The following is a 27,911-nucleotide window of genomic DNA, read 5'->3' on the forward strand; positions in this document are numbered from 1 at the left end:
CAAATGCAGTTAGGTTGGCCCGCTCTGCTCCTTTTTAAATGCAGAAAGGGAAGTTGGCTTCTGTGTCTGTAACTCATTAATTAGTAAGTTCTCCTGTTATGAAGTGTAGGGGTTGATTGTTGAGTTTTCCATTATGCACTCTCCTTGCTGTCAGACTTGTGAATACATGACGTTTACCCCTAAATGCAGCTCGGAGTAGAAGCCACTTCTTGTACCCCAAAAATGTAAGCCCAAAAATAAATTCTAAAATGGGTCTCTAGAAAAAAGTGGGTCTTCTACATTTTCCCGCTCTCACTCTTGCAGCTCTTACTCTGTGAGTGTATTTTATTTATTTATTTATTTATTTATTTATTTATTTATTTATTTATTTATTTATTTGCAAGGAGAGAGAATGGGCACACCAGGGCCTCTAGCCACTGCAAACAAACTCCAGGTGCATGTGCTACCTTCTGCATCTGGCTTACACAGGTACTTGGAACACGAACCTGGGTAGTTAGGCATTGTAGGAAAGCACCTTAACCACAGAGCCATCTCCCAACCATGTATATGTATTTTGATACATTTATCCGCCTTTGCTTCTGACTCAGCGGTAGACATTCATGGATTTCCATGTGGGCATACAAAAGGCTGCCGTGATGTTCTAGTTTGGTGACTTTGCTACTGGGGCTGTGTTTGCACAGATAGCACTTGATAGCTGATGTTGATCAGTGGAGGATTTCATGGCTCTGATGTTACAATAAATTGAAGTCAGTACTACTCAAATAGCTTTTTTATTATTATTATTTTTTGGTTTTCTGAGGTAGGGTCTCTAGCCCAGGCTGACCTGGATTTCACTATGAAGTCTCAGGGTGGCCTCGAACTCACAGCAATCCTCCTATCTCTGCCTCCCAAGTGCTTGGATTAAAGGTGTGCACCACCACGCACGGCTTTCAAATAGCATTTTTTAAAACTTTTTTGTTGACAATTTGTATACATGTACATCATGTTTTTTGGATGGTTTTTGTTTTGTGTTTTGAGGCAAAGTCTCAGGGTAGCCTAGCTGACCTGGGACCCATCCTGTAGCCCGGGGTGGCCTCATACTCTTGGCAATCCGCCTATTAAGCATTGCTGTGCTGGGGTTAAAGGCACAAGCCAACCCCCCAAGATCACATGATGTATTTTGATAACAGTCCTCTCCCCATTACTTTCCTTTGTCCTTCCTCCCGCGTGACCCTTCCACTGAAGCCCTTCTTTCCAGCTGGCCCTTCTATCTTGAGACATTTGTTTTCTGGCCTTCCTCTGTCATCATCATAACATGCGGATGGGCCCAGTACTGCGCGGTAAAGCCAGCTGCTGTGGGTCGTCAGTAGCCCGCCCCGTCCTCTGCTCTTACTTCCGAGCCTTCTGCCTCCCGAGCGCCATGTGAAGAGCATGTGCGCCGCCGCAGCCTTCTGAGCCCGGCTGAGTCCTTGGACTCAGCTCTTTGTGGGACTAGGGTCGCAGGCACACGTGTGCTCGTGCCTGGCCGTTGACGTGGGTTCCGGAAGTTTCAGAAGCCGCCGGCTTGCGCAGCCCTCCCTGCACTGTAGCCTGTTTGCGTGCACAGCATGCATGGTCGTTGGAGCTTGATTTTTATTATTATTATTATTATTTTTTTGGTTCATTTTGACAATCTGCCATTTTCCTGGTGTGTTTAAACCTGGGCTTAGCAATCTGTAGTGCCCAGGCATGTCTGACCACAACAAGGCTTTATTGGAACACAGCCAGGCCTGTTCATTTATAGTGTCCGTGATTGCTGCCACACTGCAGAGGTGTGTGCTGACCCATGCTGTTTATATGTCATATGACTGTTCTTATGGCTAGATTGAAAACGGCCATGTGGCTCTTTGCTTTTATGTATTCTGCGTGTCTGTTTGTTTGTTTTAGGTAGGGTGTCACTCTAGCTCAGGCTGACCTGGAATTCACTATGTAGTCTCAGGGTGGCCTCGAACTCATGGCGATCCTCCTACCTCTGCCTTCCAAGTGCTTAATCTACCATGCCCAGCCATTCTGTGTGTGTTTGCTTTCTTTTTAAAGTGCCATCTGTGGGATTCGTTGTGTATCTTAATCCCATTGAATCTCGTCTGTTAGCTTGTCAGCTACGGCCCCTGCTTTCCTTGCTCTGAGACCTTTCACCCCATAACCACAGGAAGCGACCCCAGAATTTTCTGTTCTCTTACTCTGACTTACCCTTCCAGAGTGTCAGCTTTCTGACTTCTGATAAACAAAGGTGTGCATACCATAGCTTTATCGCCCTGGACTTCAGAAATACAAGTGGGGGCTGGAGAGACAGCTTAGCGGTTAAGGCGGATGCCTGCGAAGTCTAAGGTCCCAGGTTTGATTCTCCATGACCCACGTAAGCCAGATGCACAAGGGGCACATGCATCCGGAGTTCATTTGTAGTGGCTGCAGGCTGTGGCATGCCCATTCTATCTCTCTTCTCTCTCTCTCTTTCTCTTTCTGCTTGCAAATAAATAAGTAAAAATAAATTAAATTTAAAATATATATATATATATATAAGTGGGCAGAGAGTCATTTGTATCTGTGTTTGAGTAGCCAAAACAGTGTTCCTATTCATGTTTTATATTGAACAGAGAATTGAATTTTTGGAAACATCAACCTGGCCATAATCATTAATTCATCTTTGTGAGTCACTTTTGAAACAGTGATTATAAAATGTTCTAAAATAAAGGTCTGTCCATCTGCAGGCAACCATCAATATCATTTTTGATCGAGTTGGGAAAACTGATCCTGTCACAAGAGGCATCGAGATCACAGTGAATTACCTAGGAATACAGTTTGATGTAAGAGCCATTCAAAGTCCTGGTTGGTTTTGTTTTTCCATTCTATCTGCTCATAAGTCAGCATCAAAGTTTTAATTCCTCAACCTTGTTCTTCCCACTGTCCTTTGGAGTTGACAGTTCACATTGCACATTTACAAAAGACAGATTCCAGGCTTCAGAGATTAGCAGTTACAGTGCTTGTCTGTGAAGCCTAAAGACCAGTATCGACTCTTCAGATCCCACGTACAAGGTGATGCAAGATCATAAGGCTGTACACGCATACAAGGTAGCACACGCATCTGGAGTTCTTTCTTTTTTAATATTTTTATTTACTTATTTGACAGAGAATAAGGGAGAGGGAGAGAATGGGCACACCAGAGCCTCTAGCCACTGCACACAAACTCCAGATGTGTGCGCCCCCTGTGCATCTGGCTAACGTAGGTCCTGGGGAATCGAACCTGGGTCCTTTGGCTTTGCAGGCAAATGCCTTAACTGCTAAAGCATCCCTCCAGCCCACACGTCTGGAGTTCTATCACAGTGGCTGGAGGCCCTGGCACACCAATTCCCTCTTGTGTTCTCTCACATTAGAAAAAACAAACTGAAGTCATGACCTGTACCGACTGTCATCTCTACACTTCCTCCTCAGCCTGTCTAGCCAGCTTCTTTGCCCATTGCTCCTCAGATCCATTCCTCTGTGGCACGGATTAGCTTTTCAGACACACAACTCACCCTTGATTCCCTGGCCAAAAATTAACTATTAATTAGTTTCTGTTAGAGCTGAAGTGAGTTCTGCTGGAAGAAATGATCTTTATAAGTTAATTAAGGTGGACCATGAATTAAAGATGTCAACTGAGCACAAAGGGTTTTTGTTTGTTTGTTTCTAATTTGGGAGAATGGATATGCACATTTTTTGGGGCGTGTGCATGTCATGTGTACATGGAAGTCAGAGAACAACTTTTGTTTGAGCATTGCCCTTTTTTCTTTTTTTTTTTTAAGTTTTCCGAGGTAAGGTCTCACTCTAGCCCAGGCTGACCTGGAATTCACTATGTCTCAGGGTGGCCTCGAACTCATGGCGGTCCTCCTACTTCTGCCTCCCAAGTGCTGGGATTAAAGGCGTGCACCACCACGCCCGGCTTAGTGCTCATCTATTCTTCAGGTGGTGTGCATAGTTTAGTGTTAGTTGGGCTTTCCTACTGACACATACGTACTTTCTCTACTTTCTCGGTTAACTTTTTTGCATGTGTATGGATGGGCATTTGTATGCGGGCACTGTGGGGTGGGGGTGTGCATGCATGCATGTGGAAGCCAGAAGACACTCGGCTGTCATTCCTCAGTTTCTCATTGGCTTGGCGCTCACTGACCTGGCTAGAGACTAGCCAGCCAGCTCCAGGGAAGCTCCGGTCTCCCCCTCCCAGCACTGGGACTTTGGATACGTGCCCCCCAGCCTGTGTGCCCTTGGGTCCTCGTGCTTGCACAGAAGCCCTATGCCAACTGGGCTATTTCTCCAGCCTCTCTGGGCTGAGGAGATGGCTCAGAAGTTAAAGGAACTTGCTTGCAAAGTCTGATGGCCTAGGTTTGATTCCCCAGTATCCACGTAAAGCCAGATGCACAAAGTGGCGCATCCATCTAGAGTTGGTTTTCAGTGGCTGGAGGCCCTGTCACACCCATATTCATTCTCATTTCTCTCTCTCTCCCCCCACTCAATAATAAATAAAATGGTAAAATATATTTTTAAAACCGGGCCTGATGGAATGCCTTCTCACAGTCCCAAAACTGACCAAAGTCTGTGTCAACCTTGAGGCCTGTGAGCAGAGATTTATTGGAGCTCTCTCTCTCTCCATTCATGATGCAGGTGAAGTTCTGGTCTCAGCATATCTCCTTCATCCTGGTTGGAATAATCATTGTCACATCCATCCGAGGGCTGCTGATCACTCTCACCAAGGTATGTGATGGCAGTATCCATTACATGTCACACCATGAACTTAACTACCTAATCAAAGTTCTGACGTCTGAGAACTAAACAGTAGTCTTAGCAACTTAAAGGGCATACAGAAAAATAAAATATTAAGCTGCTATGAAATTTGATAAAATACAACATAGACCAATCACAGATAAGTTCCAAAGATAAGAGTGATCAAGGTCCATTTTGTCACTGATAATGTCATATCATCTGTATAAACCATGGCACATGGTACTCAGCTGGTGTTTGGGGTAAAGGAGAGCTAATGAGGCTGGAAGAATAATTGTGAGGCATTGTCAGAGAGATGTGGCAGGAGGGAGCAGAACCCTTGGCTTTTTTTTTTTTTCTTTGTCAACATAGGAAGGTGACACGGGGGTGGAGAGGGTTCGTCCCTGGTAGAAATGGGGATTGGCACTAGCCGGGCGTGGTGGCACACACCTTTAATCCCAGCACTTGGGAGACAGAGGTAGGAGGATTGCCATGAGTTCGAGACCAACCTGGGACTATAGAGTGAGTTTCAGGTCAGGCTAGGCTAGAGTGAGACCCTACCTTGAAGTGAAGAGGAAAAAAAAAAAAATTGTGGGCTGGAGAGGTGGCTTAATGGTTTAAGGTGTTTGCCTTTGAAGCCAAAGGATCCAGGTTTGATTCCCCTTGGACCCACATAAGCCAGATGCACAAGTAGCACATGTGTCTAGAGTTTGTTTGCAGGGGCTGCAGGCCCTGGTGCGCAAAGATTGGGGCAGGAATGTTTTACAATGATAAGTAAGGTCGTGGGCATCATCGTTTCTGAAGTCTAATAACATAGGGGTCCTTTCTTACAATTTGTCTGTTTTAAGTCACTTCTTTGCAGCCTTACCATCAGAACTGTGCTGTAAGGTGTTAATTAACCATGTAAATTACTGCTGCTCCTGACATAGGCGCCCAGGAGTACCGCCTAAATTCTCCTCTCTCCTAACAGTTCTTTTATGCCATCTCCAGTAGCAAGTCGTCCAATGTCATTGTCCTGCTCTTGGCACAGATAATGGTAAGTTTTAATGAACGAGCTTCGTGTTGACAGTGTGGGGTCTGGGGGAGGGTGGTTTGAGACAAGGGCTCGTGGTTAAAGCTAGCCTTTGAACTCAGTCCTCCTGTCCCCATCTCCAAGTGCCTGGAGTGTAGGCGTACACTAATTACTCCACGATCCCAGTTTAGAAATGCGTTTTCAGTAGGTTAGCAGCTTCCTCCAACCTGCTCCTTACTACATTCATAGTAACTTCTGGCAACTCGTCTTGACTTCCAGGGCATGTACTTTGTCTCCTCCGTGCTGCTGATCCGGATGAGTATGCCTCTGGAGTACCGCACCATCATCACCGAAGTCCTCGGAGAGCTCCAGTTCAACTTCTACCACCGCTGGTTTGACGTGATCTTCCTGGTCAGCGCCCTCTCCAGCATACTGTTCCTCTACTTGGCACACAAACAGGCACCAGAGAAGCATATGACACCGTGAACCCACGTCCAGTACCGGCTGCGAGGAGCCAGTGGTACCACAGCTCCAGTAGACAGGGAGAACCAGCGGAGGGCCCGAGCTGTACCCTCAGACCCCGGTGGTGACACATTCTACCTCCAGCACATGCCTTCCTCCGAGGACCCTGTGATAAGTAGCATCGTCTGGACACGGGAGGAAGGCCACCTCGGGGCAGCACTCAGCAGGGCGCCCGTGTGGGCCTGAGGCCCATGCACAGTGGGGAAGGAGATGAGGGCGCCCTGGATGCCGGGGCAGACGCTGCACCGGTCACACATCACACGTTGTGATGCTCCCTTGAGATCGACTTAAAACCAGAGGTGGTCACACTTCGGCCTTGGGTTCACTGTCAAGCAGTGCGTGGCTTGTGTGGCCTCACATGAGAGGGCGTCCCCCCTCCAACCTCAGCCCCATGAAAATACCAAGAGGTATTTCTCCTTTCTGGGAAAGGGATGGTAGACAGCTGAAATAGATTTTGCCAAACAAGGCTTTTTGTATGTCATTTTTCTTGATTTCTTTTTAAATTACTATGAAGAGTGAACACCTCACCATATTGCTCATGTTTTCTTCCCATCTGCCTCACGCTGTGAGATAAAAGTGAGTAACGGTTACAGGACCAAGTCAATCCTGGGCTGAAACTCACGTTTCATCTACATAAAGTAATATGCTGGAAAGTTTCTTAAATGCTTAAATACAGTGTAAGCAACTTCTGAATCATATTGCCTGGAAGTTTCCTTTTATTACTAAGTCTTATTCTGTATTTGATCATGTTTGGGTTTCTAGAAGAAAGTAAAAGTTGAAACACGAGTTCGCACGGGGCAAAAGCACCACTCACTGCTCAGGCGAGATTAGGAGCAGGGGCGGGACGGGAAGAGCAGCCAAAACCCTGCCGGCAAGCAGAGTGGCCGCCGCCAGGGACGACGCTGGAAGCAGCCGTCTCCCCTGCAGACCCCAGGCCTGGCTGGGTGCTCAAGGAGCTACAGAAACAGTCAAGCGGAAGTGGGGAGGCGCCACAGAAGAGCCTGGCTCCCACCTTACAGCTAAGCCGAGCACAAAGAAGCCTTCTGCGAGCGAGCGAGTGCAGGCAGCCACTAAGGAAAATGACAGCAGGAAGCAGGCTTCCTTCCGGAGGGGGTGGGGTGGTGGTGTTTGTCTTTTAAGGAGGACAGCAAAACGGGTGTGGTGACTCCTTCCTTGAAGAAGCAGTTCAGGGCATGTAATGGGAGTCCTCCCGGCCGGAGCCACAGCCAGCGCTGGCTCTTGTCACAGCTCTGTGTCCTCGGAACTGGAAGAAGCGTGCGAAGCTGAACTGTGAGCCTGTGCAAAGAAAAGCAGGTTCTCAGTGGCCATCGAGAGGGGGCTGGGCATGCAGTGGCGTGGCGAAGGCTGGTGACAGGAGCTCGACACTTGGCTGTATTGCTAGCTTACTATACAAAGTTGTTTTTTTGAAGGCAGGGTCTCACTCTAGCCCAGGCTGACCTGGAATTCACTATGGAGTCTCAGGGTGGCCTCGAACTCATGGTGATCCCCTACCTCTGCCTCCTGAGTACTGGGATTAAAGGCATGCACCACCACACCCAGTACAAAAAAGTTTCTTAATGACTAAATAAATACCTTTTTTTTTTTTTTCCTGTAAGACTCATCTGGGGCTCTAATTGGCATCACCAATCAGTAGAATTAACATAGTGGAAATGGAATGTGTACTGAAGCTTGTGGAGTCCTGACTGCCACAAATTAACTTGCTTAGTTCACTTGCTTACTTCAAGCTTGTCTATAAAGAGAAATTTCAAAAAATAAATGGGCTGGAGAGATGGCTTAGTGGTTAAGCGCTTGCCTGTGAAGCCTGAGGACCCCCGTTCGAGGGTCAATTCCCCAGGACCCACATTAGCCAGAAGCACAAGGGGGCGCACGCGTCTGGAGTTCGTTTGCAGTGGCTGGAGGCCCTGGCACACCCATTCTCCCCCCCCCCCTTTCTCTCTGCCTCTCTCTCTCTGCCTCTCTGTTGCTTTGAAATAAATAAATAAAAATAAACAAAAAATGTAAAAATAAATTGTCTTGCCAGGAAGTTAATCCAAATATATACAGAGTAGTGCTTAATCTTTACTATCAAAAATTTAATACTGCCCCTAACCGTCTCCACTTTTATACTCACTGAGCCAGTTATTGTTCAAGAATTTTAATAGTTTTTTGTTTTGTTTTGGTTGGTTGGGTTTGGTTTTTGAAGTAGGGTCTCGCTGTACCTCAGGCTGACCTGGAATTCACTATGTAGTCTCAGGGTGGCCTCAAACTCACGGTGCTTCTCCTACCTCTGCCTCCCGAGTGCTGGGATTAAAGGCGTGTGCCACCACGCCCAGCCTAATAGTCTTAATATAATTCTGATAAAAATCTTACGAATTATTATCTCTGTTTTAGAAGTTGGGAAACAAGCATGGAGCAAAAAGTTCCACTTACCCAAGACTTTTAAGTGACAACAAGCATTTGCATCTACATAACTGATTCAGGTTCTTCTGAGGCTCTCCAGTAATTCTCATAAATAATGTATTTCCCAGCTTTATATAATAGCTGTCAACTACATGCTCTGAAAATAGGAAACCCCAGCCAGGCTTGAGTGCACACGTTTGCAGTCCCAGCACTTAAAAACTAAGGCGGGAGGATCATAATTAGGCTAGCCTGAGCTCTACAGTGAAACCTTGCCTTCTAAAGAAAGAAAACAGGGCTGGAGGGATGGCTTAGTGGTTAAGGCATTTGCCTGCAAAGCCAAAGGACCCTGGTTTGATTCCCCAGGACCCACATTAGCCAGATATGTCTGGAGTTAGTTTTCAGTAGCTGGAGGCCCTGGTGCACGCATTCTCTCTCTCTCCTCACCTCCCTCTTTCTCTGTCAGAAATAAAAATAAAAGAAGAGAGGGCTCTGTGATTAAGACACTTGCCTGTAAACCCTAATGTCCCAGGTTCGACTCCCCAGTACCCATGCAAAGCACAAAGTGGCACATGCATCTAGAGTTTGCTTGCAATGGCTAGAGGCCCTGGTACACCTGTGTATTCGTTCTCTCCCTCCCTCCCTCCTTGCCAATAAATAAAGTATTTAAAAAGAAATCAAACTTGTCCCCATACTGCCTCCCCTTCCACAATAACTTGCTGGCTTATGCGATCGTTTCCTGGTGTTTGGTAAGCACAGACACAAGGCATATTTCTCAGGAACCCACAAAGAAGCAATGCGTCGCCACTCACCCGGTCTTTTGCCATGTGCAAGTCCTGCTTCAAGTCTGCCTCCGTGTCTCCTTTGGGATCGGGGCAGGTGTCCAGAGGGTCAGCCATGGAGGAAACAATCGGGATCTTCTCGGCTCGGAAGTAATCGTAGGCCTTTCTGCCACAGACCAGAAGTGTGACACTCTTCCCACTGCTCTGAATTCGGCCCACCACTTTGTCATGGGACTCATCCAGCACGTTGTCCCCATTCACCTCCACGACGATGTCCTCATCCAGCAGCCCAGCCTGGTCGGCGGGACCGTCCTTCTGCACCTGCGAGCAGAGGTCCTGCCGTCAGTGCCCGCGTGGGTGAGGTGGCGCCATGCTAGCCTCGCCCCGTCTTCAGAGGAGCCAGGGCAATCTCTCGCTTCTCCTCGAATTCAGAAGTCCTCTAACACTTCGCAACTTGGGAGTCCTACACTTCTATACTCAAGCTGCTTGAACATATGTTGAAAATGTGACGCTTCAAGCCAGGCGCGGTGGCGCACGCCTTTAATCCCAGCACTCGGGAGACAGAGGGTGGAGGATCGCCGTGAGTTCGAGGCCACCCTGAGACTCCATAGTGAATTCCAGGTCAGCCTGGGCTAGAGTGAGACCCTACCTCGAAAAACAAACAAAAAAATGTTACATTTCATGGGTCACCATTCTAGGCTCTCAACGTGAGCGCTGCCAAGACGGTGTCACTGTGGGGCCCTCCACGCTAACGAGCTGCAGGGCTAAGAGTTAGCTGTGGCTGCCGCCAGTTGTAAACTCACTAAACAGAGTGAGGGGGCCTGTCCTAACTGGCTGTTTTCTGGGCTGTGGGTGGGGGGGCCACATAACCATACCTCTTTGACGAAGCAGCCTGGCAGCCCCTGGATGGCATTTAAGTGGAAACCATAGCCGTGGTCCCCCTTCACCAGCCTGCAGAGTCTGGGCTTAGGAGCTGCGGCGTCCTCTGTCGGGTCTGGACTCGAGACCTCCTCCTCTGGAGGAGCAGGAGCAGGCACTGGGGGTGCCTCCTTCACAGAGCCGTTAGGCGGGTCTTGGCTCTGACAGTAGAGAAGTGGAGAAAAACGAGCCTTTGGGGAGAAAAGGGGGGGTGAAATGCATGTGGAGAAGTTACACTTTATCAAACTACCAAATGTGCTGGTTTAATTTACAACGTTTTGTCTGGGTTCTACTCGTCTGAGTCTGTGGGTTATAAAGCTTCTCTGAGTACAGCAACCAGGAAGGGTAGAAAAGAAAACCAAGCGCTGGAGAGATGGCTTAGTGGTTAAGGTGCTTGCCTGCAAATCCAAAGAACCCAAGGTTCAGTTCTCCAGGACCCACGTAAGCCAGATGCACAAAGTAATGCATGTGGCGGGGGTTCATTTATAGTGTTTGATGGCCCTGGTGTGCCCATTCTCTCTCCCCCCTCTCCTCCTGTCTCAAATAAGTAAATAAATAGAAAAATACAATATTAGAAAAGAAAAACAAAGCCAGGCATGGCGGTACATGCCTTTAGTCCCAGCACTGGGGAGACAGAGGTCCTAGGATCACTGTGAGTTTGAGGCCACCCTGAGACTACACAGTGAATTCCAGGTCAGCCTGGGCTAGAGCGAGACCCTACCTGGAGAGAGAGAAAGAAAAAAGACCAAGCTTGGTGATGGAGTAATACATATAACATGGACACAGACACCTGTATGAAATACAAATAGAATTCTGTACAGGGGGACTGGAGAGATGGCTTAGCAGTTAAGGTGCTTGCCTGCAAAGCCAAAGGATCCTGGTTCGGTTCTCCAGGACCCACATAAGCCAGCTGCACAAGGGGCGCATGCATCTGGAGTTCATTTGCAGTGGCTGGAGGCCCTGGTGTGCCCATTTTCTTTCTCTCTCTAATAAATAAATAACTAAATAAAGAATTCTGTACAGGGATTCCAAAGAATGTCAATTGCTGGTTTCTTCTGACTCCATAATCAAGAGTGAGCAGCTGACCAACCCATGTCAGTCCCCGTTGGAGAGAGTCCACACATCTAAGGGGCTGGCCCAGCATCTCAGGCCCCTCCCCTTCAGAGAGCCTTAAACACTCAAACCAACAACGTACTTGATCACAAAAGATTTGAAGGCATCAGAAAAGACCAGTCCTCACACAGTGGTCACGCGTGGAAACGAGTAAATTCCGGCCTTTTATTGCCTGCCGCCCTCCCCCACACCGTTACTGCTATTATATTCAATTTAATGTACTGTTTATGGTTGTATTGAGTAGCTGGTCCTTCTCATGGCAAGCCTCTTGCTGTCTAAATGTTCTCTGCGCTTCTCAGTTCTCAAGCCATAGCAGTGGTTTTGACCACAGAAACAGAACAGGAAACTGGACTGGTTTTTAATACATTTCCGACCTTAGGGCTGGAGAGATGACTTGGCAATTAAAGGCACTTGCTTGCAAAGCTTAATGGCTGGGGTTTGATTCCCCAGCACCTACGTAAAGCCAGATCTGGAGTTCGTTTGTAGTGGCAAGAGGTCCTGGCACACCCCTTTCTCTCTCTCTCTCTCTCTCTCTCTCTCTCTCTCTCATTCTCTCTTTCCTGGCTCTTCATCTGCCTTGCTAACCACTGACCAGTCCCATCTCCTGCCACTTCAGAAATAAATCCCAAGGCTGGAGAGATGGTTTAGCAGTTAAGGTACTTGCCTACAAGGCCTAAGGACCCAGATTTGATTCCCCACGTCCCTCGTAAGCCAGACGCACATGGTGACACACGCGTCTGGAGTCCATTGTAGTGTAGCATGCCCATCCTCTCTCTCTCCCCTTCTCTCTGCCTCTATCTCTCTCTCAAATAAATATTTTTTTTACTGGCTTTTTTATGAGAGAGAGAGAGAATTGCTGTGCCAGGGCCTCCAGCCACTGTAACCATACTCCAGATGTGTGTGCCATCTTGTGTGCATGAGCAACCTTGAGCATGCATCCATCACCTGTGCATCGGGCTCATGTGGGATCTGGGGAATCAAACATGGGTCCCTAGACTTCACAAGCAAGGGGCAGTGGGCAGTACTGCCTGACCACCTTTCAAATTCTTGGGGGCGGGGGGTGGAAGGGTTGTACTGTGACATTTATCAATGATGACATTTATTGATGACGGCTGGTAAGGTAGTCAGAGTGAAAGTCCTCACAAGTGCTAAGTCCACTGCTTGTCCAGGGGCCATGACTGGGGATGTACATGACCCCACAGCCATCAGGGACGGGCTGCTTCCCAGCCACCAAGTCCTCAGATTCTAGATGAAACTTGAAGCCCCACCTCTTTGAAAAGTGGGTCTTCTACTGGCCAGGAAACATAAAGTAGGCCTTGCACAGGGCCTCAATCACATGCTGCTTTTTTAAAAGAAAAAATATTTGGGCTGGAGGGATGGCTTAGCAGTTAAGATGTTGACTACAAAGCCCCAGGACCCACGTTAGCCAGATGCACAAGGGGACGCACATGTCTGGAGTTCATTTGCAATGGCTCGAGGCCCTAGTCCACTCATTCTCATTCTCTCTCTCTCTCTCTCTCTCTCTCAAATAAATTAACTAATTTAATTAAATAGTTTAAATATATATTTTTTATTAATTTATTTATTGCGGAGAGAGAGAGAAGAGGCAGATAAAGAGAATGAGTATGCCAGGGCCTCCAGCATAAAATCCAGCAGTCTCAAGGTGGCCTTGAACTCATGGTCTTCCTCCTACCTCTGCCTCCAGAGTACTGGGATTAAAGGCATGCACTACCATGCCCAGCAATAAAAATATTTTTTAAATTAAGAGTTTCCCAGTACAAGCCAGAAAACGTGCTAAACAAATTCTTAAAAAGCTGTAACACTTAATTGAAAAAAAATTTTGGGGGGGTTTCAAGATGGGGGTCTCACTCTAGGCCAGGCTGACCTGAAATCCACTATGTAGTCTCAGGGTAGCCTCGAACTCATGGTGATCCTCTTACTTCTGCCTCCCCAGTACTGGGATTAAAGGCGTGTGCCACCACGCCCGGCTACAAAAATTTTTTAATTTTTAATTTCTCTTTTATTAGAGAGATTGATAATGGGCACTCCAGGGCCTCCTGCCATTGCAAACAAACTCCAGATGAATGCACCATTTCTCCAGCCCAAAAATATTTTTTAAAAAGGAAAAAGGACTGGAGGAGAGATGGCTTAGTGGTTAAGGTACTGCCTGTGAAGCCTAAGGACCCAGGTTTGACTCCCCAGGACCCATGTAAGCCAGATGCACAAGGTAGAGCAAGTGCCTGCTGTTCATTTGCAGTGGCTGGAGGCTCTCGTGTGCCCTTTCTCTCTATCTACCTCTTTCTCTTTCTCTCTCTCTCTCTCTCTCTCTCTCTCTCTCTCACACACACACAAACACACACACAATACATGTTTTATTTTTATTTATTTGAGAGAGAAAATTGGCACACTGGGGCCTCCAGCCACTGCAAACAAACTCCAGATGCATGCACCACCTTGTGCATCTGGCTTACATGGGTCCTGAGGAATCAAACCTGTGTTCTCTGGCCTTAACCACTGAGCCGTCCCTGCAGCCCTCCCTTGAACTTAAATTTCATTTAGCAATTGCTTCGCTTCCTCCTGGCGTACCTCTCGGGGCTGTCAGGGGGCCTTCATGATGACTGGTAGGTCTGTACGTTCCAGGAAGGCATGAGTGAACAGACCCAACCCATTGCATGAACGACGTTGTGTTACTTACCAGTCTATATATGGTGTCGGTCTCCTTGTCCACCACCAATAGCGTAGTCTGGTCACCACCCTTTCTAATCAATTCCACCACACTGTCATGGTCAAGGGTTTCCACAGACTCGCCATTGACAGCAACTACCAAGTCATTGTTCTTCAAGCCAGCTGCCTCTGCTGGGCTTCCAGATTCTATGTCCTTGATGATCTGACCTACCCTCCCCAACCCCCCAAGAGAAAATAAAGTGATCAAAAAAGTCCCTAGACAAACTAAGGGGTTTCTACTGGACTCCAAGGCCCTGGGGAAGTAGATGTAAAAGACGTGCTGAATAGAGCTACTCCCCTTGTTAGATTTCATAACTGCCTCTCCTTACCCCAACCCTTCCGACAGAACAGAACTAGGTATTTCCTACCTACTGTAATCAAAATTAATTTAAACCCTAATGTCTACCCAGTAGTCCTGAGTGTATATGCCAAGTACATGTTCTGGACAGGAGTTCAATAGGTGGTCCAGATAACTTGCTCCCTTACACTTGAGTCACAAACCCACCCCTCCCTAATTCCCACACATCCCACCCAATGCCCTTCCCACACAGTGAAGTTCTTCCCTTTTCTCTCCCCCAGATTCTTAACACCTCCTCCCTCCCCTTCCTATGGAGTCTTGAAGCCTCCTCTCCTGATGTTAAATAAATCTTGCACCCGAGAAACAACAGTCTGTCTTGGACAACCCAGCCACTAACAATGCAAGGGTCTTAAAAGATGGAAAATCAAAGCTGGGTGTAGTGACACACGCCTTTAATCCCAGCACTCTGGAAGGAGGATCTCTGAAAGTTCAAGACCACCCTGAGACTACATAGTGAATTCCAGGTCAGCCTGGGCTAGAGGGAGACCCTACCTCAAAAAAACAAACAAACAGAAAGATGGAAAATCATTTGAGGGCTAGAGAGATAGCTTAGTGGTTTAGGTGCTTGCTTGGGAAGCGTAAGGACTCATGTTAGATCTCTCTCCAGATCCCACATTAGCCAGACCCACAAAGGTGAGGCAAGGGCAAGGTCACACATTCCCACTAGGTGGCGCAAGCGTCTGCAGTTCAATTTTAGTGGTTGAGGCCCTGGTGCACCAATTCTCTCTCTCTCTAAAATAAATAAATATAAAAGCATTTGACATTTACTTTTGGCAAAAGTAGCAAGCTAGCCATTTGACAGCAAGTTTCTAGGAAGTTAATGGACATCTTAATATCCACAAATCTTACACAACAGCTAAGCCATAAAAAGGAAAGGACTAGGTGTGATGGCATGCAATGGTGCACACCTGTAATCTCAGTACCAGAGAGTCTCAAGTTCAAGGCCAGCCTGGGCCACATAGTGAGACCCTGCCTCAAAGGTGAAGGAAGGAGAATATTAGACTCAGCTCTTGGGGGACTGAGGTTGAAGGCTTGCCATAAGTTCTCGGCCAACCTGAGCTACAAAGTGAGTTCCAAGTCAGCCTGGGCTGGAGTGAAACCTTGCCTCAAAAACAACCAAACAAAAAGAAAAAAATGAAAAGGCAGGCGTGGTGGTGCACGCCTTTAATCCCAGCACTCTGAAGGCAGAGGTAGGATTGCCATGAGTTCAAGGCCACCCTGAAACTACATAGTGACTTCCAGGTCAGTATGAGCTAGAGTGAAACCTTACCTCGAGAAGGAAGGAAGGAAGGAAGGAAGGAAGGAAGGAAGGAAGGAAGGAAGGAAGGAAGGAAGGAAGGAAGGAAGGAAGGAAGGAAGGAAGGAAGGGGGAAAGAGAGAGAGAGAGAAAGAAAGACTTCAGACCTCTGGAAATCCACACTCATTTTAGTAGCAATTGGGCATATTTAGTTTTGGTTTTTTTTTTTTTTTCCCATTTCTGAGGCATATTTTATTAAATTTTATTTATTTATTTGAGAGAGAGAGAGAGAATGGGTGCACTAGAGCCTCTAGCCACTGCAAATGAACTCCAGATGCATGTGCCCCCTTGTGCATCTGACTTGCGTGGATCCTGGGGAATTGAACCAAGGTCCTTTGGCTTTGTAGGCAAACACCTTAACCACTAAGCCATCTCTCCAGGCCCTGGGGCATACTTATTGAGAAAGGATTTATGTGCACATGTCTCCCCAGTATGTCCTCAGCTTTTCAAACTCCAGCTATCAGCTGTACTTCTTTCTCTAGGTACTTACTGCATACAACAACACACCTCGGCTTCCCCCATGTGTGATATGGTCAAACTCAAAACAACAAATAACCCACAACCCCATGGGGAATACCTGCAACCCCACCGAGGAATGTCCCCAATGGAATGGGGGCAGGGACAAGGAAAAGAGGGTACCACCACATAATGTAGCTATATGAAACATGTTGTTAATAAATAATCAAATAAAAAACACCTCAGCCCTTGGGAGCTGGAGAGATGACTTAGCTGTTAAGGTGCTCGCCTGCAAAGCCTAAGGACCCAGGTTTGATTCCCTAGGACCCACATAAACCAGATGCACAAGGCGGCACATGCATCTGGAATTCGTTTGCAGTGGCCAGAGGCCCTGGCACACCCATTCTCTCTTTCACTTTCTTTTTCCCCTTCCTACTTCCCTCCCTCCCTCCCTTCTCTCTCTAATAAATAAGTTTTTTAAATTGGGCTGGAGAGATGGCTTAGCAGTTAAGGTGCTTGCCTGCAAAGCCAAAGGAACTTGGTTCGATTACCCAGCACCCACGTAAGCCAGATGCACAATGTGCCACATGCATCTGGAGTTCTTTTGCAGTGGCTGGAAGTCCTGGCACACCCATTCTCTCCCTCTCTCTCTATCTTTCTCTCTCTCTCTTTCCCTCTCTAAATAAAAATAAAAAATAAAAAAGATTTAAAATTCACCCCTGCTCACTCCCCACCCCAAAGCACTGCCTCTTGGTCACCTGTTTGTAAGAATAACACCCCCCCACACCGGGCACCAACACATGGCAACTGGTTCTTGCTCAGTACCCACTCCCTATATCTGGTCAGCTGCCAAGTCCTTCCATATTCCCTGAAGGTTCGATACTTCCACTGTTCTCCATTTCTATCCTGAATGCAACTTGTATTAGGTCCTCATAAGTACTACTGCACCAACTGCTCTCTTGCCCCTCCTTCCCTTCTCCCAAAAGATTTGCCTTCAGCGCCACCCCGACGCACGCACGTCTGAGAGCTGCTCCCAGGGCCGTGGGATGAACTTGAGCTTGGTAGCTCTGCGCTGGATCCCAGCTGCGCACCAGCCTACTCTGGCCACGCACAATCAGTACCTCAAGCCCTCCATTTCAACAGTTGCTCCTGCAGAGTTGTTAATAGTAACTGAGGGGCTGGAGGGATGGCTTAGTGGTTAAGGCGTTTGCCTACAAAGCCAAAGGACCCAGGTTCAATTCCCCAGGACCCACATGAGCCAGATGCACAAGGGGGCACAGGCATCTAGAGTTCCTTTGCAGCAGCTGCAGGCCCTGGCGTGCTCATTCTCTCTCTTTGTCCCCCTTTGTCAAATAAATAAATAAATAATAAAAATTAATTTTTTTTAAAAAAAGGGTAAGTAAGCTCTGTAGAGCCTCCATGACAGTAGAGGCTTAACCATCATCTTCTCCCTCACACTGCTCAACACAGAGCCCAGTCGTAGCTCAGGAATCCCTCATCGTCCTTCTCCTTCCCTTTCTCATTTGGATCCTTACGCAACACATCAAATATCAACAAACTGGGGCTGGAGAGGTGGCTTAGCAGTGCTCACCTGCAAAGCCTAAGGACCCAGGTTCAATTCTCCAGCCCACATATGAGCCAGATGCACAAGACGTTGCCTACATCTGGAGTTCGTTTGCAGTGGCTAGAGGCCCTGGTACTCCATTTTCTCTTTCTCTCTCTCTCTCCAATAAATAAAGATGTTTTTAACATATTTTAAAGGATCAGGGCATGGTGGCACATGCCTTTAGTCCCAGTACTTGGGAGGCAGAGGTAGGAGGATCACCATGAGTTCGAGGCCACCAGGAGACTACAGAGTGAATTCCAGGTCAGCCTGGACTAGAGTGAGACCCCACCTCAAAAAAAAAAAAAAAAAGGTGTGTGTATGTGTGTATATATATAAATATATATATAACATATAATATATATAATATATACGCCCCTTCTCTATCTGCCTCTTCCTCCCTCTCTCTCTCCCCCCCCTCTCCTTCCCTCCCTCCCTCCCTCTGTATCTCAAATAAATAAATGAATAAAATATTAAAAAGTTTCTGCTTCTCTGGCGGCTCACCTTTCTGCTGGGGGCCTGCCCTGAGGTAGAAACCGTAGCCATCACTTCCCTTCGTGATCCGCACCACCCGAGGCTGGTGGGGCAGCAGTTTCAAGCTGGCTGTCTCCCTCTTGAATGGCATCTTCTGGTCACTGTGGCGCCTGTAGGTTTCCCTGTCCACAAGGAGGAACGCGATGCGATTTCCAGACTTCTTCACCTGTGGGAACCACGCAGCTGGGTGATGAGCAGCAAAGCCAGAAGCCTGGACCACCCCGGGATGTGAAGCCTTCTGGGTGGCGGGCTCCAGCCTCTAGTCAACAGAAAGCTTTGGGGTGGGGGGTGGCCCAAGTGTGAGTGGTTAGCTTGCTACAACCCAGCTGCTCTGTGTCCATTTCTTCGATTGGCTGTTTTTTCCCTTGGGGCAAACATCTGGCTTCATCCACAGAGACACTAACTGAATCCCTAGCTGGAGATGGAATTCAGAAAGCCCAGGGAAAATGTGCGAGGGAAGGCCAGAATGATTTTATTTATTTATTTATTTATTTATTTATTTATTTATTTATTTATTTATTTATTTTTGTTTTTCCAGGCAGGGTCTCACTTTAGTTCAGGCTGACCTGGCATTCTCTACGTAGTCTCAGGGTGGCCTCGAACTCATGGTGATCCTCCTACCTCTGCCTCCCGAGTGCTGGGATTAAAGGCGTGAGCCACCACGCCCAGCTAGGAATGAGTTTTGAAAAAGAAAATATTTTTTAAAAATTGAAAAAGGAAGAGTCAGGCATCGTGGTGCACTCCTTTAATCCCAGAATCTCCATGGGTTTGAGGCAGCCTCAGACTAGACTACAGAGTAAATTCCAGGTCAGCCTGAGCTAGAGTGAGCCCCTACCTCGAAAAAGAAAGAAAGGAAGGGAGGAAGGAAGAAAAGAGTATTTTCGGGGCTGGAGAGATGGCTTAGTGGTTAAGCACCTGCCTGTGAAGTCTTAAGACCCTGGTTTGAGGCTCAATTCCCCAGTACCCATGTAAGTGAGATGTACAAAGTGGTGCATGCATCTGGAGTTTACTTGCAGTGGCTGGAGGCCCTGGTACACCCATTCTCTCTCTCTCTTTCTCTCTCTGTCTGTTGCTCTCAAATAAATAAATAAAAATAAAATAAAATAAAAAAAAGTCTACTTCCAAAGATCATTCTAAGGCTGGAGAGCTGGCTTGACAGTTATGTTAAGGCACTTGCCTGCAAAGCCACAGAACCCAAGTTCTATTCCCCAGGACCCATGTTAAGCCAGATGCACAAAGTAGTGATGCATCTAGAGTTCGTGTACAGCAGCTGGAGGCCCTGGAGTGCCCATTCTCTCTCTCTTTCTCTCAAATAGTTTTTTAAAAAGATCATTCTACCAAGAAGGTTGGTCAGTTTTCAAGCTTTCCTTTGCCCTCAAAGGAGTATCTCAGGGTCAGCGGGCCATGGCCTTCCAACACACTGCATTTGTGGCTCCGCCCCCCACCCCCCAAATCTGTGGCTTCACTTTCTGCAGTCTGTTACCCAGAGTCATCCACAGTAGGAAAGTAGTAAATGTGGAATTTCAGAAATAATTTATAAGTTTTAGATTGTGTGTGTGTGTGTGTGTGTGTGTGTGTGTGTGTGTGTGTTTCCCGCTTTTCGAGGTCGGGTCTCACTCTAGCCCAGGCTGACCTGGAATTCACTCTGCAGTCTCAGGGTGGCCTCGAACTCATGGCCATCCTCCTACCTCTGCCTCCTGAGTGCTGGGACTAAAGGCGTGCGCCACCATGCCCGGCTAAAGCTCCCTTTTGGCCAGCACACCCACACTTGGTGTACTCCACCCCCTGCCTGCGCTGGGTCACTCGGCAGCCATCTGCAAGCAGCAGACACGAGCTGAGCCCCATCTACCTGCTTCCTCCTGCACACACTCCTGCAGACAAGCTGATAGATTAGGCATGGCTACTAAAAATAGCAAAGCAACTTTAGCAACTTATTGTAATAAGCATTGACACTTATGATTCATCTATTTCTGGAATTTTCCATTCATTATTTTTAGATGGTGGTTGACCACAGGCAAATGAAAGCAATGAAAGTGAAACTGGGGGGCAGGAGAGATGGCTTAGCAGCTAAGCACTTGCCTGTGAAGCCTAAGGACCCCAGTTCAAGGCTTGATTCCCCAGGACCCATATAAGCCAGATACACAAGGTGGTGCATGTGTCTGGAGTTAGTTTGCACTGGCTAGGGGCCCTGGTGTGCCTGTTTTCTCCCTCCCTCACTCACTCACTCTTTCTTTCTTTCTTTCTTTCTTTCTTTCTTTCTTTCTTTCTTTCTTTTTCTTTCTTTTTCTTTCTTTCTTTCTTTCTTTCTCTCTCTCTCCCTCTCTCTCCCCTCCGTCTCCCTCTCTCTCCCAAATAAGTAATTTTTTTTTAAAAGTGAAACTGTGGATGCGTGGGAGCTACTATACAAATAAGACCCAAATGGCACTGGAAAGATAGCTTAGCAGGTAAGATGTTTGCCTGCAAAGCCAAACGACCCAGGTTTGATTCCCCAGGACCCATGTTAGCCAGATGCACGAGGGGGCGCACATGTCTGGAGTTGGTTTGCAGTGGCTGGAGGCCCTGGTGTGCTCATTCCCTCTCTCTTCTCTATCTCTCTCAAATAAATAAATAAAACAAATAAGACCCAAACAATAAAGGATGAAATGAAAAGTCCTTTAGAGCTCTTGATGTGAAGTTAGCAAATGCTATATTCTGGAACCATCTAGAAACACAGTGACTGCTCATCCTTCATACAAAGGGCAACTCGGCTAGCTGGGCATACTTCCCGGCCCCATCCCAGACCCTCAGGCCCTTCCGACCATCCTCCCCAGGGAACCTTGTCAACCACTTCCTCGTGACTGGCATTCTCCACGTTCTCGCCATTCACTTCAATCACGTGATCATCAGCCAGGACACCAGCTCTCATAGCCACGCCCTGAGGCGTGACATCAGTCATGTACACTCCCTTTTTACCTGGAAGAGAGTTGGTGGAGGGAGGGAGAGTGAATTCCATTGCACAGAAAAACCAGGAGTCGGCTGGGAAGCGAGTGATATGAAATGAAGAACTTCTGATCTGCCGGGCGTGGTGGCGCACGCCTTTAATCCCAGCACTCAGGGGGGCAGAGTTAGGAGGACTGTCTCGAGTTCGAGGCCAGCCTGAGACTACAAAGTGAATTTCAGCTGAGCCTGGGCTACAGAGAGACCTTACCGTGAAAGAGAAAAGAGCGACTTCTGCTCCTGATACCAAGTTCCCTGTTTGTCATGAAGAGAGCACTGCCTTCCAAAGCTGGGTGCATTAGCCACGAGGGCCAGAGGAAGAGACTCCAAGTTCCTGTGGTTTTCTTGTTTTGTTTTGTTTTTACTGTTGTTGTTGCTTCATTCTTAGTGGTTAAGGTGCTTGCCTGTGAAGCCTAAGGACCCAGGTTCAATTCCCCAGTACCCATGTAAGCCAGATGCACAAGGTGGCCCATGTAACTGGAGTTCATTTGCAGTAGCTGGAGGCCCTGGTATACCCATTCTCTATCTGCACCTTCCTCTCTTTTAAATAAATAAATATACATTTTTTTTTTTTTTTTTTTTTTTTTTAGCCAGGAGGCAGAGGTAGGAGGATTACCATGAGTTTGAGGCCACCCTGAGACACATGTGCCCCCTCGTGCATCTGGCTAACATGGGTCCTGGGGAATCAAACCTGGGTCGTTTGGCTTTGCAGGCAAACATCTTACCTGCTAAGCTATCTCTCCAGTGCCATTTGGGTCTTATTTGTATAGTAGCTCCCACGCATCCACAGTTTCACTTTTAAAAAAAAATTACTTATTTGAGAGAGAGAAAGAGACGGAGGGGAGAGAGAGGGAGACGGAGGGGAGAGAGAGGGAGAGAGAAAGAAAGAAAGTGAAATCCAGGTCAGCCTGAGACAGAGTGGGACCTTACCTGAAAAAAAAACAAAAACAAATATATATATATATACACACACACACACATATATATATATATATATATATATATATATATATATATATATATAAAGAGAAAGAATGAACAATGAGAAGCAGTGGCCCTTGGACCCTCTGTCCTCAAGCTGTCATCCTGCAAAACTATCGGAGAGCGTGCCCAGTGTACCACCCTGCGTTTGCTGCTGTCCAATGTCCTGATCGCTCATCGCACACCATGCCAGGAGAGGAGGCAGTGGGCGAAGTCGCCCATCGCCACGGGGAAGTTAGGGAGGGAAGGCCTTGAGCCAGTAAGCAAACCTTCCTTCGGCAGGGTGATCATCGAGTCCTGCCCCGGCCCCCGCCGCGCTCACCTTGGACAGTTTTCAGAGAGAAGCCGTAGCTGTCGCCCTCCTTCGCCAGGTAGCAGAGCCGCGGCTGCACGCAGCTCTCCACCCCTCCATTCATCACAGGGGCCGATTTCTTATCATTCGAAGCGGGCTCCTTCTGGTTTGGATCCAAGTCTTTCAAGTTCACCTGTGTTTTCATGGCCTTCTCATAGGAATCTCCATCGAGAACTAGTAAAGTCACAGAATTGCCACTCTTTCGGACCAAGTCCACCAACTAGGAAGAAAGGAGCAAATGTTCAACAGATAAAAGAAATTATTTTTAAAAATCTTATTTTTATCTATTTATTTGATAGCGGAAGAGAGAGAGAGCGAGAGAGAGAGAATGGGTGCGCCAGGGCTTCCAGCCACTGCAAACGAAGTCCAGACGCATGCACCCTCTTGTGCATCTGGCTAACTTGGGTCCTGGGGAATCAAACCTGAGTCTTTTGGCTTTGCAGGTAAACGGCTCAACCGCTAAGCCATCTCTCCAGCCCCAAAATTATTTATTTTTGACAGAGAGATGGGGACAAGCAAATAGAATGGGCACATGAGGGCCTCTAGCAGCTGCAAAGGAACTCCAGATGCATGCACCACCATGTGCATCTAGCTTATGTGGGTCCTGGGGAAAGGAACCTGAGTCCTTTGGCTTTCCAGGTAAAAAGCTTTAACTGCTAAGTCATTCTTTCAAGCCCCCAGCTGATCATTTTAACTTGTCTTCGGCTGTACCATCTTGAACACGCCTGATCCCATCTGATCTTGGAAGCAAAGCAGGATCATGCTTGGCTAGTATTTGGATGGGAAATAATTTTTAACTCATAACCCTCAACGGCAAGAGGGAAAGGTTTGTCATCTGGCTCACTGACCTGATACCCGCATCAAAAGCAGAGGTGCCCAGCCAAGATCCCCAATACCTGATCTTTTAAGGGACTCTAAAGTTCAAAGCTGTTTCCTTTGTGGTATTACAGAAGACCAATTCACCTTAGGGTCAAGGGGGGCAGGATCTGTCTATGTCCAGGCTGGCCTTGTCTAGTTTGCATCTTGCTTTTATATGACCCCAGAACAATCAAGGTGGGCCTCTGGCACGTTCTTTCTAGAGATGGGAGCTGCCCTGTCGCACAACAGGTCTCCTCAAGTCTGAGGAGGCAGCATGGTATCGTGGAAAGGGAAGTAGACAGAGCCAGGGAGAGGCCAGGCCCTCCGATACAGTCACTGCATGAATATTCAGGAATACTAGGAAGTTTTCTGTATGTAGCTGCTTCCTCTGTGAGACGGTAATATGCACTTCACAGGGCTGTGACAAGGACTTAATAGACTATTAACATCAAACTAACTAGCATAGTTCCTGGCATATAGCCAACAGGAAATGCATGCTAGACTGTTAGACCTGACATTATTTAAGCATAACTTTCAAAATATTCTTAAGAAAAAGAAAAAAAAAACAAAAATTTTTTTTTTAAATATGTCTTATTTATTTATTTATTTGAGACAGAGAAAGAGAGAGAAAGAATGGGCGCGCCAGGGCCTCCAGCCACTGAAAACGAACACCAGATGCATGTGCCCCCTTGTGCATCTGGCTTATGTGGGTCCTGGAGAATTGAACTGGGGTCCTTTGGCTTTGCAGGTGAACATCTTAACCACTAAGCCATCCTTCCAGCCCAAGCATAACATTTTTTTACAGCTCTTAATTTTAGGTAACTTGATTAGCCAACATAAAATAAAATGATAGGGCTGGCTTAGCAGTTAAGGCATTTCCACGCAAAGCCAAAGGACCCAGACTCAATTCCCTAGGACCCATGTTAGCCGGATGCACAAAGGGGCGCATGTGTCTGGAGTTCATTGGTAGCAGATGGAGGCCCTGGCACACTCATTCATTCATTTTCTCTCTCTCTCTCTCTCTCTCTCTCTGCCACTTTCTCTCTCTCAAATAAATAAAAATAAAATATAATGGCTGGAGGGATGACTTAGCAGTTAAGACGTTTGCCTGCAAAGCCAGAGGACCCAGGGTCGATTCCCCAGGACCCAAATTAGGCAAATGCACAAGGGGCACATGAATCTGGAGTTCGTTTGCAGTGGCTGGAGCCCTGGCGTGCCCATTCTTTCTCTCTCTCCCTCCCTCTTTCTCTGTCAAATAAATAAAAATATTTTAAAATAAAATAAAATATAAATATATAAGATTTTAATAAATATAAATGTTTTTAATACCCTTACCTGTTAACAACCAGGAGAGAGCCAAATCCTGTTCACCCCCGAGATCACAACTGCTAGACAGATGGCGGCTTAAGAGATGCTACAAGAGCAGACGCCGTATTTACCTGCACGTGCTCTTCATTGTCGACAAAGACCCCGTTGATCCTAAGAACCCTGTCCCCATCCAGGAGGCCGGCCTTCTCTGCTGGGCTCCCCTTCTCAACCACGCGGACGAGGTGGCCGTCCGTGTCCTTCTCGATGCGCAAGAAGAAGCCGTAGCTTTGCCCTTCTTGTTTGGACAGCTTGCATTCCCGGGGGATGAAGGCGGAGGCCATTGCTGTGGTGAACAACAAGTGGATAAATCCGTGGACTGAGAACCTACCCCTTCACCTCTGACGACAGTCCACCTCCCTTCTCCCATGTTGTAATGGAGCAGCACGGAGTTTTGGAGGCCACTGTCCAAGACTTACTAATGATTTCCAGGTCTATTTCCCCAAGAATGACTTTTTTCCTGTTCTTGTTTTTGTTTTATTTGTTTGGTTTTGGTTTTTCGAGGTAGGGTCTCACTCTATCCAGGCTGACCTGGAATTCACTATGTAGTCTCAGGCTGGCCTCGAACTCATGGCGATCCTCCTACCTCTGCCTCCCAAGTGCTGGGATTAAAGGCGTGCACCACCACACCTGCCATCGTGTCTCATTTCTTTCGGCTTTCGAATGAATTTTTTTTAATTTGTTTATTTTTATTTATTTATTTGAGAGTGACAGACAGAGAGAGAAAGATGCAGAGAGAGAGAGAGAATAGGTACACCAGGGCCTCCAGCCACTGTAAATGAACTCCAGATGCATGCGCCCCCTTGTGCATCTGGCTAATGTGGGTCCTGGGGAATCAAGCCTCGAACCAGGGTCCTGAGGCTTCACAGGCAAGTGCTTAACCACTAAGCCATCTCTCCAGCCCTCAAATGACTTCTTTATTTATGTTTCAGACCCATATGAGTAATGAATACAGATGCCAGCTGGGCATAACAACATGTGCCTTTAATCCCAGCACTTGGGAGGCAGAGATAGGAGGATTGCCGTGAGTTCGAGGCCACCCTGAGACGACATAGTGAATTCCAGGTAAGCCTGGGCAAAAGTGAGACCCTACCTTGAAAAAACAAAAACAAAAATAATGAGTTGAAGAAAGCTGGAGAGATGGCTTAGTGGTTAAGGCACTTGTCTGTGAAGCCTAAGGACCCAGGTTCAATTCACCAGGACCCACGGAAGCCAGATGCATAAGGTGCACATGCATCTGGAGTTTGTTTGCAGTGACTGAAGGCCCGGTGCACCATTCTATGTTCCTCCTTCCCTCCCTCCCTCCCTCCATCTCTCTCTCTCTCTCTCTCTCAAATAGTGAGCAGAATGACAGACCAGTTCATTCAGCATTCTACTCCGGCCACCGCAAGGGCCCATACCTGCACATATACCACACATACCTAAGGGAAAAAATAAACTACGACATGGAAAAAGGAGAAATAACTTCCAAGAAGAATGATTTTCCAAGGAATGCAGACCTCAGTAGGTGTCAGGTGAGGTGAGAGAGGGTAAAGAAATCCTCTTTAACCCCAGCATCCGGGAGGCAGAGGTAAGAGGATCGCCCTATGTTCAAGGCCACCCTGAGACTACAGAGCGAATTCCAGGTCAGCCTCGGGCTAGAATGAAAAACCTACCTCAAAAAAAAAAAAAGAAAAGGAAAACAGAAATCAGAACTTTCTGCTAGGTTGGTGGTACAGGAGAAAAGGGGTACAGGGCCCAGAAGTTTCCAGTTAGAACAGAGTAAGGATGACCGAGAAAGGACTCTAGCAGCCAAGGCACCGTTCTCCCTCCTGAGGCCACGTTTTGCTGTCTCCACCCATCCTGCCCTGCCTGTTGCCCCATTATAGGAACCGGGTTCTGAGGCCTTAGGAAGAGGACAGGGAATATGAAAAACAATGGCCGAGGTTTTGACCCCCTGGTCTGTAAGGAGACGTCCAGCAGTTCCAAGGCCTCCCAGTGAGTGCTTTTCCTTTAACAGGAAATGGGAATGGGGACCAGCCCCGTGAGAGGCTGATGTGCTATGTAGAGCCAAGAGCAGTAGAATGGAGTTGGCTCTTTAAATTGCCTTCAGAGGAAGCTGTGTGCCCCCTCATGGCTCCTTACCTATAACTACAGAATAAGTCTCCCAAATAAAATATTAAGAAAGGAAGGGACCTGGAGAGATGGCTTAACAGTTGAGGTGTTGGCCGGCAAAGCCTAAGGACCCAGGCATATTAGGGCCTCCAGCCACTGTAAACAAACTCCAGATGTATGTGCATCTGGCTTACATGGGTACAGAGGACTCGAACCTCGAACTGGGGTCCTTAGACTTCACAGGCAAGCATCTTAACTATGAAGCCATTTCTCCAGCCTCTACAGGAAAGTTGTTTTTTTTTTTTTGTTTTTTTTTTCCGAGGTAGGGTCTCACTCTGGTCCAGGCTGACCTGGAATTAACTCTGTTATCTCAGGGTGGCCTTGAACTCATGGCAATCCTCCTACCTCTGCCTCCCGAGTGCTGGGATTAAAGGCGTGTGCCACCATGCCCGGCTCTAGAGGAAAGTTTTAATACAAGGACAACTACCGCTATAAACATAGTATAGGGCCGGAGAGGTGGCTTAGCAGTTCAGGTGCTTGCCTATGAAGCCTAAGGACTTAGGTTTGAGTCCCCAGTAACCACATAAGCCAGATGCACAAGGTGGCACATGCGTCTGGAGTTCATTCACACTGGCTAGAGGCCCTGGTGCATCCGTTCTCTCTATCTGCCCCCTTTCCCTCTCCACCTCTCTCTCTCTCTCTCAGATAAATATTAAAAAAAAAAAAAATGGGCTGGAGGCAGGGTGTAGTAGCACATGCCTTTAATCCCAGCACTCAGGAGGCAGAGGCAGGAGGATGGCTGTGAGTTTGAGGCCACCCA

General features: G+C 47.4%; 2 protein-coding genes and 1 non-coding gene across 7 annotated transcripts in view; 1 reads left to right on the forward strand and 2 right to left on the reverse strand.

The window, feature by feature from the left end:
* Window positions 1-6,979, forward strand: part of LOC101598382 (Golgi pH regulator) — a 30,634-nt gene extending 23,655 nt beyond the window's left edge. The window contains exons 11-14 of the mRNA XM_045137946.1: window positions 2,727-2,822; window positions 4,654-4,743; window positions 5,720-5,785; window positions 6,041-6,979. Of these exons, the coding sequence (XP_044993881.1) occupies window positions 2,727-2,822; window positions 4,654-4,743; window positions 5,720-5,785; window positions 6,041-6,247 (459 nt within the window). The 3' untranslated portion in view covers window positions 6,248-6,979. The remainder of the gene's footprint in view (window positions 1-2,726; window positions 2,823-4,653; window positions 4,744-5,719; window positions 5,786-6,040) is intronic.
* A 2-nt stretch (window positions 6,980-6,981) lies between these two features.
* Pdzk1 (PDZ domain containing 1) overlaps window positions 6,982-27,911 on the reverse strand; it is a 35,134-nt gene continuing 14,204 nt past the window's right edge. For all 5 annotated transcript variants that reach the window (XM_045137943.1, XM_045137942.1, XM_045137945.1 and 2 more), the window contains 8 exons: window positions 25,072-25,283; window positions 22,745-22,994; window positions 21,281-21,417; window positions 18,436-18,631; window positions 14,189-14,385; window positions 10,338-10,571; window positions 9,493-9,783; window positions 6,982-7,579 (listed from right to left, as the gene is read on the reverse strand). In XM_045137943.1, coding sequence (XP_044993878.1) covers window positions 7,526-7,579; window positions 9,493-9,783; window positions 10,338-10,571; window positions 14,189-14,385; window positions 18,436-18,631; window positions 21,281-21,417; window positions 22,745-22,994; window positions 25,072-25,281 — 1,569 coding nt within the window. In that variant the 5' untranslated portion in view covers window positions 25,282-25,283 and the 3' untranslated portion in view covers window positions 6,982-7,525. The remainder of the gene's footprint in view (window positions 7,580-9,492; window positions 9,784-10,337; window positions 10,572-14,188; window positions 14,386-18,435; window positions 18,632-21,280; window positions 21,418-22,744; window positions 22,995-25,071; window positions 25,284-27,911) is intronic.
* LOC123456135 lies at window positions 13,257-13,318 on the reverse strand. The gene has a single exon (XR_006634352.1). It is a non-coding gene; the product is annotated as a U7 small nuclear RNA (small nuclear RNA).

This window comes from Jaculus jaculus, chromosome 19 (genome assembly GCF_020740685.1).
Source record: "Jaculus jaculus isolate mJacJac1 chromosome 19, mJacJac1.mat.Y.cur, whole genome shotgun sequence".
NCBI lineage: Eukaryota > Metazoa > Chordata > Mammalia > Rodentia > Dipodidae > Jaculus > Jaculus jaculus.